This window comes from Melopsittacus undulatus, chromosome 9, assembly GCF_012275295.1.
Source record: "Melopsittacus undulatus isolate bMelUnd1 chromosome 9, bMelUnd1.mat.Z, whole genome shotgun sequence".
Lineage (NCBI taxonomy): Eukaryota > Metazoa > Chordata > Aves > Psittaciformes > Psittaculidae > Melopsittacus > Melopsittacus undulatus.
The window spans coordinates 3,616,247-3,629,859 of NC_047535.1; the positions used below are offsets into that span (position 1 = coordinate 3,616,247).

General features: G+C 41.9%; 1 protein-coding gene across 2 annotated transcripts in view; it reads left to right on the forward strand.

The window, feature by feature from the left end:
- Positions 1-13,613, forward strand: part of ADAMTS17 (ADAM metallopeptidase with thrombospondin type 1 motif 17) — a 172,125-nt gene that overhangs the window by 153,806 nt on the left and 4,706 nt on the right. For both annotated transcript variants that reach the window (XM_034066234.1, XM_034066235.1), the window contains one exon: positions 10,793-10,970. In XM_034066234.1, coding sequence (XP_033922125.1) covers positions 10,793-10,970 — 178 coding nt within the window. The remainder of the gene's footprint in view (positions 1-10,792; positions 10,971-13,613) is intronic.

Here is a 13,613-nt window from a genome sequence, read left to right on the forward strand (position 1 = left end):
AGATTAACAGACTGTGTAGATCTAAGAACACAGTATTGTTCCATTAACCATGAGTAACCTCCATTACAGCTGCTATTAAACTTGCAAGTTCTCTGCACTACTACAACTTTTCTTCTAAACCCCTTACCTTAAAGGGATATTATTATTATTAGCACTTAACACAAACACAGCATGGGCATTATGAGTCTCATAACTAAACTCTTCCTGGCCCGAAGTCTTTGTGAAAAGACAGATGGCACAGGAAAAGCAACACTGAAGGTGTTAACCTGAAATCACATTTTTATTGTTGCCTAGATTCTTCAGAAATGCAATTCATTATATCATCCTTTTTTATATATGATGCAATATACAAGTGGGAATCCAAGCCATCTCCCATTCAATCCTTTCTTCCAAAAGGAAATTCCACATCCAGTTTGCAATTCAGTTAAAGAAACAAACATCTCATACACTCTCTCTACTTTGAAATAGTTCCTCCTTATTTGAAATCTGAGCTGTTAAATGTTCTAGCACTGGAAGTATTCATACATTTTTGCTGTAGTTGTGCGAGGCAAAAGAACAAACATGGATTGCTCAGTTTCCCAACACTTGCTCAGACTCCTTGGCTGCTGAAAATACGCCTCTTGATGCTTTAGCAAGACAGTAGTTCATTCTTTCATGGTGAATTGTATTTTGCTGACAAACTTTATGTCAAGGATTACATTCCTGTGAAGAACACAGGCAGCTAGTGGACAAAATGTCTTCATGAATGTGGGAAACTTAGCAGGACACACAGCCTGAGTCTGGACCATTCTCCTGCTCTAGGCTGTGCTTGGAGGCAGCACACTTCATGTTGAAGTCCATCTTCACTCACACAGTTAAAAACATATGTCTCAAATGATGGGGGTGCCCTGCTGGCCTGCCTTGGGGAGGTGCAGGCTTGATGCATTCATTGGCTGCTATGGGCATGACAAAAATGAGTTACGCTTGAAAGTGAAGAGCACCAGGAACTGCTGTGTTAGCTACCCAAGGCTCTCCCTGTGTTCTCGGCTCTCTCCCTTTCCACTCTGGTAATAATGCAGCAGAAAAAGCACTTAGGTGCAAACATACAAGCCAAAGCTGTATTTTTTGAGCTCCTTCTCTCCACTTGGCTTTTTGATTCTTCTAGGCTATAACTGAAGAGGCAGGATTATACAGCAGGAGCAATTCTGCACAAGATTTGAATGGATTTTAATTCATTTTCAGTTTTACTTAATCATGTCACTATTTTGTATGCCTTGACATACTCTATTTTGGTCCTGTGACTGAAGTACTGTATTTTGAGCCAATAGCACAGCACGGTTCAGGGTTCTCAGTTTCTTTTTGTGTTTTTACTATTCTCTTTTTAACTGGTATTATATCAAGGAAGGTAGAATTACAAGTGGGATACACTCACTCCATCATTAGTGCTGACTTTCACAAGGGTGCATTTTCAGCTTCGTGGGTAGAAGTTTAAACATGCAGCTTCTGTCCCTCAGGCAACAATTTAGCTCATTAACCTATTATATTACATAGCCCAATGAAAAGAGTTTTAGAAGAGGAAAGATACATAGGAGCCTTGTAATAGATTGGCTTTGCCATATTTTTTCTTTGCAGTTACAGTAGGTGCTCTGTAAATACTAAGGCCTATATTAATCTCAGATAACCCAATGTAAATCCAGGGTAACTGTCTTTCATTCTTCCCTATAATCCACTGGCCACAAGCCAAGGATCTCTCAGCACAGTGTGTTAGATATCAGTCTCTCTTACATTAGTGTAAATCCAGATTAATTCAGCCACTTAAATTAGTGCAGGCACATGCCAGTGCCATGCAGATCAGAATCTGACTGGGCAGGCTGTGTGAGATCTTTGGGTCTTGTGTAGGAAACATCACAGATTCATGCTCTCGGGTGGAAACAGAAATATAGGACATGTCAAGCTGGGCTTCAATGAGGAGAGGAAGTAGAGGAGAAATCTTTCTCTACCACTTTATGTCTCCTATAACCACCTGGCACAACATTCACTGGGTTGAGAAAGATTGTATGCTTCAAAAACTGGAAAGCACTGCTAAGGGTCAGCTTGGCACAGTGTTATGTTGGACAATGTTCATGCTGCAAATAGTGTCAGTAGTGATAAAGCACGTCTGAAAAATTACCTATAGCCACCTGCCCTCCCTGGACATCAATACTTGCCAATTTCTTTATAGTATTTTGCTCAGCCTGTGAAATGCTGGCTGTGGGTTCTCATCCCAGGAGAATATTAACAATAGGCAGGAAAAAAAAAGGTCTAATTTCCTATATGAAAAATGCTGGGTTTGTGCCAGACATTGCGGTGTTTCATACTGGAGAGCAGCAGTCATTCATCACAGTGGGTGGTAACAAGGATTTTGTAATTGCAAATTAATTGTTTTGGCAGTATTGCAGTAGATTGTATACTCCAAGAGATAAACCCCCTGGCCTTGCAGTACACCAACAAACACATTGGGATTGGGTTTTGGTTTAGGGCTTTTGGTTTTGCTTTTTTTGTCTCAAAATTTACAATCTCCCAGTGCCAGGAAGCATGTTTTCCAAGTTCCAAATGTTTGGGAACATCAGCAAAATCCTCTATATGCCTCACTTTTAATGATTAATTCACATTACATGGTAAGAAAAGTAAATCAAGGACAGCTGTGGTTTGAGAGGGATATTCAAAGCTGTTATAAACATAGAAGCAAACTGTCCTTTGTTCTAACATTCATTACAAACTCATGGCTTGACCCACCATCTGTTTATGATAAACTATGGACAACTTGTTAATTCTTCATAAAGGTCATAACTAAGTTCATCTTCTCCTACCTTGGAGAAAATAACTTTCCGTGTGGAACTGAGAAAAAGCTCTGCAGGAAGGATGGTCACTGAATGCTGCAGTCACACATCACGGCTGACAGACCCTTTCCTGCTGCTTACACACCTTGGCTCAGCAAACAACTCCCTGATTTATGGCTCCTCGTGTGCGTTCAGCACCACAGCTAGAAACTGACACTGGAAATTATCTACAGGCCTCACTGATGCAAATCAGTTGTTCTCCAGAAGATGATAGAGCTGGATGTGACAGCAATGGACACAACAAGCTTGAGTGTTCGAACTCTCTGCTACTCTGGTTTTGGGCATGACCAAGAGCCAGAGCATCAGTGTCCTAACCCTAACTACTGCTCTAAGTTGTATTAGTAGTTGTGGTTCCCCATGGTTTGTTCCTCTGGACATGGTCACTGAAATGCAAACCACAGCTGTTTGTGCAACAGCTTATCTCAAAACATCCCTTGAATCCCATCTCTTTAATTCTTTGATTCTCACGTTGTGAAATGCCTTTAGCTATGGTCAGAGGTGTAAATGTCATAATGGCATTAAAACAAGGTTGAGCCTCTACCTAGACTTGGGCTAGCTGCCAGGCCAGTTGATGCAGCTGTAGTTGGAAAGCTAGGCGTGGAAAGTGAAGAGACACCAGTGCGGGCTGGCCATGTCACTGCCCTATGGACTGTAAGCTACAGAAACCAAGTCCTGCTCATGCCTTTGAGGCAATGACTGCTACTTGTTTGCACAACAACTTGCACAGCTCATCTCTGCTGGAGTTTCTGGGAACATCCATAGGACAAATTGTTTTGATGGTTCCATAGTAAAGGAGAATTTGCTACAAAAAGACCATATTAATCAGCGTTTTGTGTGAAGTGACACGTTCTGTCCCACTATTATTGTCTCATGTTCCAATACAGCCTCCAGTGATCCTGTTAATTGGAAGAATAACTTCTCCTTTTTGACATTTTTTATTTAATAGCCTCATCCATTTAGTGCATTTATTAATTTTATTTTAGTGATGGAGAATTAAAGCCTCCCACCAAGATCAGTGGATTGGAAATGGAATTCCATCCTTACTGGTTTCCTCTCTTTTTTTAACGTGAAAAAGATGAAAGCATGAAAGACAAGTCTGTTCAAATATTGGCATTCAATTTCTCTGCATTCCTTTGAGATGTTTCAGTGGCTAGGATCATGTTTGTAAATACACGAGCAGGTAATTCACCATCTAAAATTTGTGCTACTCATCTAAAGAGGTTTTTACCGCTTGAATCCTTAGAGCACACAACATTATTACTAGCAGGAACTGCTATAATTTTGCTGCCTTTCCAATAGCCTTTTGAGATTTATAATGACTACAGGGGCATTCAGGTGATGATCTTCCAGAATGTCTTTGAAGAACAATTAGTCTCAGCCTGCTGGTGATCACTCTTTGACTGTGCAAAAAGGTGAAATGCAGTGAGTTAAGCTTCACACATTCCAAGGCTGAGTAGCTCTAGAGAATGCTCAGGCAGGATGGAGATGATGGAGATGAGCAGCCTCTTGCTGGGGGTTAAGTAATCCTAATAGAGTCCTTTGTTTAATTACTTTTTTAAATAAATAGCATTTAGGTTGCATTGATCATTAATTGGTGAATAGCTGAAATACGTGTTCAGGGGAGCTTCAGTTCTCAAGATACTCTTTCAGACTAACATCTGTGACAGGAGCCAGAGTGGGAGTCTAGCTCATGTAGCCCACATAAACACTGCTTAGCATAAGCAGCACACACTGCTGTAGAAGCAGGTTGGTTCTCAAGCAGTCAGCCTGAGTTATGTGATCCCATGGTTACACAATCGTCCATTATTGTCTAGTTTACATAAAATTAGCTTGATTATGCCTTTTACATAGTGCTTTTCAGCATCGTTTCCGTGCAGTTTTTCGGGTGGAACAAGCAATGGAGTATTTCCACTTTGTACCTGCCACAGATCGAATCATTGCACACACACTATAGGTGACATGCTATAGGCAGTACCATATCATTTCACATCTCTGCTGGATCCTGTTCTTGAAATCCAGTTTGAAAGCTTGTGAGAAGTAAATTCTGCCTGATTGGTATAATGAATTAAATGGCATTTCCTCATTAGCATCCACCTGGGCTGCATTGCACAAGTACTTAGGGGCATTGTCACTACTCAAGAATATTCATGCATTCAGCTCTTAATCTCTGAACTCTATACACAATGGAGCTTTTCAAAATAGCAAAGTCAAGCTTAGTTATGCAGTGAGACACGCTGGATGTACTGGTCAGGTCTTGTTCCTTAGGGTCATGCAGTTTGAAAGCACAGCTGTAGGCAGTTTGTGAAGATTGCTTCTCTCTTTTCCTTCTAAGATACTGTCACATCAGCCATGAGCATTTTCTGCTATAATTTATTGTTTCTTCCCATACTGAGTCAGAAGAGTATGCATTTTTTTTCTTGGCTAAACTAAACAAATCAGTCACTTCACAAAACTTTCCAAATGAAAGATTGTTCTAAGCAAGACCAGATACGTTCTCCTTACAGGTCTGGGGTTCAAAAAGAAGAAAAGCTCAAAAACAAGAAAGGAAAGAAAGAAAAGAACAAGGAAGCTTGAAAAACAGCTTACACTTTGCTTTGGGCTAATGAGATCTTATCAGCGAGAAGACAGAAATTTCTTTCTTTAGCATGATGCCATGGTGAAAGTTGACCTGGTGTTTATGAAAGCACATTGTATGCTGCTTTTCAGCTAGAAATGGAGAGTTTAAATGAGTGATACTCATAAAAAGCCTGATGTTAAGGTGTGGGGAGCACACACACATGATTACTATTATGGTCTCAGGAACAGTGCAATTATAGGACCTTTGTCATTCATCTCGGATGCTGTGTTAGAATGTTATTTATTGGAACTTGCTTGCTTGCCTTCTGACTTTCATAGAGGCGAGAAATAAGACCCCGGAGGGGAAAAACACTCTATCCTACCCTAACGCCTTGAAATACTTGAACTCTGAAGTCAGTAAAGCGTGACTCTATCTCTGCGTATAGGAGCTTTAGCCATAGTGTTATCCTTGGCTTCAGCAACTTTCAGCAAATTGGGGACAAACCAGTATCTTTAAATATCAGATGACTGCAGACTGATGAATACAGAAAAAAAACCATCTTGCCATCAGCTTAGTTACAACGGTCATCTTGAACTCCATCTCCCTCCAACACATTAGCTTTCTAAATATTGGAGTACATTCAGGGTTAGCTGAAGGGATGCTATGGCCTTCTGCTGGAAAAAGCCAGTCTCATGCTGAAGACTAACATCTATCTCTTAGAGGTTAGAAAAGTGACATTTTTAAAGGCCATATCTGGTCTGAATGTACCCTGCCTAGCCAGCAGCCCTCAGGTAAGGCATAAGCTTTCATTAACCCATTCAGTCCTGAACAGAACACAGCCTGTCTTCCATCCCCATTAAACTTCATCATAGGGATTCTTTGGACTGCCTCTCATATGTGTTTCTCCATCAGCCCAACAGCAGCCCCTGCCCTGGCTTCATTCAGTCCTGTTCCTCTCTCTTTCTCTGGCTATCTTTTGTAGATCAGGAGTTGATGAAGCCCCTGACAGACGTCAGCACTTACTGTAAATTCATTCTATTTTAATACCTAATATTCTCCTGAGGCATTTGCTTTCAAAGCAATTAGACATCTGTCAGCACCTTTGGTAGATTTCAAGCTTTCATTTCAGTATCCTAAGGTGGAAATAGCATTCCAGTTGAAAAATCATAGCTTGGTCTTAAGGTTGGAGTGAGTAAATCTTTAAGCTGATGAATGCAGCTGCTGCCTTGACAATTTGTGAGTTTATTTCCTTCTGGATATCCCCACTGGCTTGCATGTTACTGCCAAAGAATGTGAATGGAGGCATTTTTGTATTTTGCCTTCTCAAGCAGTATTTGAACCGGGACTTACAAGGGCTCTCATTAGGTTCACTTTTTGTAAGTGTTCATTAACCCCCTCTTTTTTACAGTGCTGAGCAATCCTTTGATCCTTGCATGTGGGTGTATTTCCAGTTCACAATGGCTACATTGTCAGCTTAGTGCATTGTGGTTAAACGCCATGAATTCTGCATATGCATTTTTCCGATAGTGATATCACTGGGAATGCCTGGTGGAAGGGAAAAAAAAATGCTTCATTGTTTGACACAGGCATCTCTATTCCACCACTTGTCTAAGCCCTGCTTCCCAGAGTAGGCAAGTTGCATGTGGGTTTTCTCTCAGTACTTGCATAGCAGCTCAGGTGGCAGGCAGAGACCCACGCAGCTCCAAACCAGCTTCCAGAACCAATCCTCCACGTTCACAGATCACTGTACTCCATCATGGCATCAAAATGTGCATTTCTTGATGGTCACAGCAATGCTTGAAAAGGCTTTTCCAGTTTTCAAAGTCCAGTTGTTAACAGCAGTGTAAGAACTCAGTGTGTGACCCACTTTAAATCCAATAGCGTGTCTGCACTGTGCAGCACTGAAACCTCCTCATGTCCTGCACACTGGAACTGTACCAGCCCTGCAGAAGCTGGACCAGGTACTTTTGCCTGTGCAGCACATGAGCAATGCTCACTCTTTGGCAGCTTTGGCTGCCTGGAAGTTCCTCTCTTTGCAAGGACACAGCACCTTTCCTTACTTGTAACTTTTGTCCACATCTGAGGGTCCTGCATCAGAGGGCACAGGGTGAATCTAGCCCTGAAAATTGTCCTGTGGATTTTGCTTGCTTGCTCCATAAATATTTGGGAACAGAGACATTGTAGCAATGTGTTTAGCTGTCCAGAGTAGCAGGGAAGGTATTTACGGGAATTTGCTGTTCAGTTGGAGTTTGATTTTTATGCCTCCTTTAATTATGTCCTCTTCTCATAGTGCAGAATGAGTAACAATTCCCCCTTTGTATGTATTTTGTATCTATTCCTATTTCCTATTGAAATTCCTAGGAAAGAGGCTATCCAAGTACAGAGTTGCAAATTTCGTCTTAAAATAAGCCAGATGTCCAACCTTCCTTTAGCTGCCAAGCCCAAAAGAGTTCAAGAAAGATGTTAAAATCTCTCTTCCTGGCTGTGAAAAACTAATTGTATAGCATAGGTGATGATCCCAGTCTCCCAGGAGAAGGAATAAAACTGCTTCGGGCAAAAACTCTGCTGTTATTTTTCTAAGGATTGGATTTGGCAATGTCTGTGGAAAAAGTTTCATTGCTTGCCCTCCTTGCTGGTTAACAAATGCAGAGACAGGAGCACAGACAAAGGTAGGTGAGTGTTTGTATGGTGGTATCTGCAAACATTATTCACCTTATGGGAAGAATTTCTCCCCAGCTTTGTTAAGAGCATTCATAAGCACAGGGAGTACCCAAAAGCCAGAGACAGAGATTTCAGACTCACTCTATTACAGTCATGTGAAGAAACCCTATGGCCTGGATGGATTATTTCATGCCTGTGTGGTAACAGTTATTCTGTTTGTAAAATGGATGTACGGTTTACTCTCCTTGCAAAGAGTTTTATGAGGATTAAGATTAGTAGAGCACCCTGAAGACTAAAGTGCCATTAAAATCCTGAGGATTAGAGGCTGCATATGACTAGAGAAGTGGAAAGACCAAACAGTTGCATTATCAGGATAAAAACTGCTAACTTTAAATCCAAATGTAATGCCTGTGCCTGACTGGCTTCAGACTGACAGAAGTCAGAGGGCACACAGTGCTGGGGAAGAGCAGAGGGACACCCAGGATCAGTGAAATGCCTAGATCTTACTGCAGGAGCTATGAAGGGTGTTTAAATAAGGAGCTTTAACAATTGCTTTTTGGAATAGCTTGCTTTAGGGCATACAGCATTCAGCATAGTGCTAAATACCATAACCCTTGTTGAGGAATTAATAGAGTGACCAAATTTTGATGTAAATTCAATAGCTCAAAATCTAAGTACAAAAAAAAACCCTGGTGTAAACTAATGAGTGAGCCCTAATTGAAATAAAAAGAAGGGTGTAAAGGAAAAATCCCAATTATTTATTAAAAAAGAAGTTGTGAAATACATGTAGAATTTTAATATAACACAACTGCTGCCTTCAGAATACAATAGTCAGGTCCTGGAGGGGGCTGCATAGCTGGAAACACAGAGGTAGGCTGAACACCAGGATAGCTTAATGCCAAAGTCCAGAAGGGATCTGAGCCAGAGATTGTTCTGAATGGAGAAAATCAGACAGTCCTAGGGAAAGGCACTGTGAGAAAGAACAGGAATAAAGAACAGGTGGAATATAGGGAAAAAAAATAAGAGCAAAGCAAACATGAATTTGGTGAGTACAGCAAAACCAAGAAACCCATTTAATAAGCAGCCATTAACGTGTGTGACTGAAGAGGCAGGTTAGTGTAAAAAGTCTATGTTTTTTTTAACAACACTGATCCTACAACTCCTCCTACCTACATATAAGTTGTTCACACTGTGTATATGTATTTCTGCACTGGGTTGTTGCAGGACTCCATCAGCTCTGCTTTACATGGTCCTGTTCATCTGAGGCCATTTTTAATCAGTCCTTTCACTGATGCACACAGAAAGTAAAAGCTCACCCAGAACACAGCTACATTTCTTGTATCAGATGGTCTTTGGGAAGCAGCAGGGGTTTCTTGGGGGACTTCCAGAACAAAATGACCAGAGCTTTGCTGTACTCTTCCCCCATACACGGGAGAGGTGGAAGCCTACACGCATCCATGTGTTCTTTTGCCCCTGGCTCCTAGTCTTACAAGCATTCCACACTGCATATACGTCCTTCATTCTTGGACTTCAGTCCAACCTCAATGGTGTTCATCTTTTGAGCCTCTTCAATGTTTGGCATGATGGTTTTAGGAATTAGAGCTCTGAGGTGATGGTGTTTTTCAGGGAGAGAGCTCCAATGCCCTGACTTTGTTCATAAACAGCAGATGACAGAAAACATGATTGTTTCTACATCATCCTAATTATATCTCCTGAGTTTTCCCTCACCACCTCGTCTCCCCCATTGTTTGCTTGTGTGTGGCTTTAGCAGAAACAGGAATCTTACCCAAGTCCTGCAACCCATTGTTTCTTTATTTAAAATACAAGATTCTTTTATTAACTCCAGCTGGTGCACCTCAGTGTGCTCACTGGGTTTGCTTTATTAAAATTGAACAGCGTGCAAGTAGGACATTGTAAATCACAAGTGACTGGGCCAGAGGAAGAGGGAGGGAGAGAGGTAGGGACTCCAATTGTATGACAACAAAGAGAGCATATAAACAGGCTGGGCCTCCTGGCTAAGGGAAGCCAAAACTTGTGGAGTACAACTTGCAATTGCCCCCAGGAGGACAGGCAAGTGCCAGACAGTTAGCAGGGATAGGTGAGAGCAAATGCTTGAATACCCGATGTGTTCTCTCGTTTACTGGAACAGAGGTCTGGCCATGCAGTATACTGCCTGCCTCTGCTCTAATCCTCGGGTTTATCTTCTGTTAGTACCTGGTACTGGTTATCTTGTCTGTGGAGGAAGCCTTATTAGACCATCCAAGTCTTGGAGAGGGCTTTTAAATCAAGTGCTATTGGGTCCTTTATGGAGAGGGAGATGGAAGCTGCTTGTCTGTAATTAAGCAGTAAACGTTTTCCAGCTTTGCCTCTGTGTGGCTGGTGGAGGGAATTACATCTCTGCCTGCTTGAACCTCATGGGCATCCGCAGGGACTATCAATGTAGACGGACACAGAGCACGTCCAGACAGAAAGGTAACAGATACCTTCACTGTTCCAGGGCAGTTCCCCTGCTCACAGCACTCCCTGAAGCTGCAAAATCATCATCAACATGAAGGGTTGACAGAATGATTGACCCTGTTGTTGAGTCCTCAGCACCACAGTGAGCTGCCAGCCTGCTGCACAGTTCAGCTCTGGCAGTGGTTTTTCTGGGGTATGTGTGCGTGTGGTTTGGTAATTACTCTGCATGGACCATGTCTCAGTGCCTTCTCTCCTCCAGTGCTCCTCAACCTGTGGGAAAGGCCTCCAGTCACGCGTGGTCCAGTGTATGCACAAAGTCACCGGGCGCCATGGCAGCGAGTGTCCTGTCCTGTCCAAGCCAGCAGCCTACAGGCAGTGCCACCAAGAGGTCTGCAACGAGAAGATAAATGTCAACACCATTACCTCGCCAAGACTTGGTGAGTGAGGGGATGCTGGGGGAAAGATGCCACCTGCAAAGGACCAGACAAAGCCCAAGGTCCCAGTGTGCCAAATGTGATGAAAGTGGGGCTTCAGAGAATGGTCCAGGGTCAGAAATCAGGAGAGAACCCACAGTCAGACTCTAGACTAAAGGTCTAATGTGGATAGTTCCTCTCTTACACATTGATCCATGCCTCAGGCTTTGCCCAAGCTGGAGCACAAAGCAGTGGACCTTAGAGACTAACAGGAGCACACAAATGGTGGGTGACTGATTGATCACAGAGGTGAGGGAGGTGGCAGGCATATCTTTCTCCATCACAAACAACTTCATGCCCTGCTTTTGCCCCTGCAAGTGTAAGGTATGATAATTTATTCATCCATGCCCCAAGTACATGACTTTGACAAGTAAAGAATTGCTGGCTTTTTATTTCCTTTTCATCTGCACCACAAGAATGTGGTTTGATGAATTAATTTGCCCAGGGAGGCAAGAAACCAGCCAGCCTCTTTCTGTGAACCCTTTGATTTTCTGTCACTGTCCTTTTCCTCACCCTCCCTGCTTCCCTGGTGTACCTGGCTGAGATGAAAATATGGTGATGGACCATCTGTTTCCCAAAACACCTTGACACTGTATGTAAGAAATGTCTCTAGTTAAGAGTGCTTCTCCTAATGCAGAATTGTGGGAATCCATGATTTTCCACATCATACTTGCTCAAATTATAAGGGGATAAAAATATATTTTTCCAAATACACACAGCCCTGTGTGTTCAGCCACGGCTCCAAGGACCAAGCTGATTTCTTTACATTTCACACATCATCACCAGTAAGATGAAGCTAAACTAAGCCATCAGCTGCACTGACACAGCCTCATTGGTGCCTCACATTACTTTTGAGTACAAGAGGCTGGGTTGTAAACAGTGCTGCTAAGAGCTTACCAGAAAGAACAGCCTCCACCCTCTCAACAGAGCTAGTATGTAGGCTAAGACACCTCTAATAAACATGAAAAAGCAGAGCTGCTAAGAAATAGAGAACCATTTTCTAATAGCCCTGTCCTGTATTAAATAACACTTAAACTAGGACTGGACTGGAAGCTTCTGAGCTGAAATCTGGTTCCCAAAAAATTTAATAGATGTTTAAAGGGATATGGGAATTTTATTCATGCAAATGCAGTCATACTGAGGAGTTTCTAGCCTCCTTTGTTTAAGAACATAGAAAAGTACTTTGCAGAGATTTTAGTACTAAAAGCATAGTGAAAGGAAAACATTTCATTTGAGAAGTAAGCCTTTAATACATGATGAGAGAAGGAATCTATCCTAATTCATATTTTAGGACAAAGCAATAAAAGCTCATGTATTTAGAAGACTGAGGAGGCTGAAGTCCCTGCTGAAAGTAATCTGCAAGTAATTTGGGATGCTTTTATTTCTAAACCAGGCTTGGAATCACCAGAACCAGAAACAAGGATATTTGGCTTTAGCAGAAAGATATGTTATTGAATGTTTTGCTCGTCTTGCTTATAAAAACTCTGATTAGGTTATCTTTAAACAAAATGATCTGTTTTCTGCAATGGAAACACCTCCAAAAAACATGGTACAGAAAAAAATGTCAGTAGTCTACAAACCCCATGCTGCCTTGTCCCCACTCCAGAATGCTTTTTATCCCTGGTATTGCATTTTCAGTATCTAAGCATGGAGTTCACCTCAACTGACTTTTACATCTGTGTTCAGTGTCCCTCAGTGAAGACACATTCAGAGGGGGATTATTCTGTCCCTTCTAGCCCATGCTGCTTCCTCAGCATGCTTCCTGTCTTACTTCACAGCCTATGAGGGACCTTGGATATCTAAAATGTTAGAGTCCTGGCCTTGTTTGTGGCTCAGTGTCTATTATATGAAGTCGCTCAGATTCATACAGTCTATCTTGGATGTTCTTGCAAGATGTATAGTTTATTCAGGTACATCACATTTTCTGTGCCTGGTTGGAACCACAGCTTGAGGGGCACCCTGCAGATCTAACCTCAAAAAGCCCCTCTGCTGCTGGCAGACCCACAAATAACCTTCTCCCTGTTTAGGATAGCCACTTCCACTCCAATTTTTTTCTTGCAATAAGGTTTTTTTACATTGGCTTCATGTTCCTTTTTTTCTGGGGCAACTTCAATTCATCAGATGTTCTCAAACTTTTGCTTCTTGTCCAACTGAACAAAGCTTCAGTGATAAACATTCCTACCAGTTCTGTTGCTATCGTTTAATGGTGCTTGGCATGGACACTCACAGCTGAATACAGGAAAAGAGCCTTTCCTGGTTTCCTCCAGCAGCTATGAGGAACAGGGGAATCAGGATGCTGCTGGGTCAGCACCTTTTGATGTTCTTTAATTAGACCATTTTTCCCCAACCTCAATATTTGGTTAGAAGGTTTTCCAGTGATCACAGCATTTATAAGGATTCTACATACCATAATATAAATCACCTACTATAAAAAGCACTCACTTTATGTGTCCATTCTCATCTTATGTACAGTTTTGCTACCATTACTTTTTTATAAAGGCATGTGTGACTAATGATATTGTCAACAGACTCAGCAACAGTGTCTCTGCTGCTTTCCCCTCTGCACAAACCTTTTGTCAGTATGAGGGAGTTTCTGCTGTCTATTCC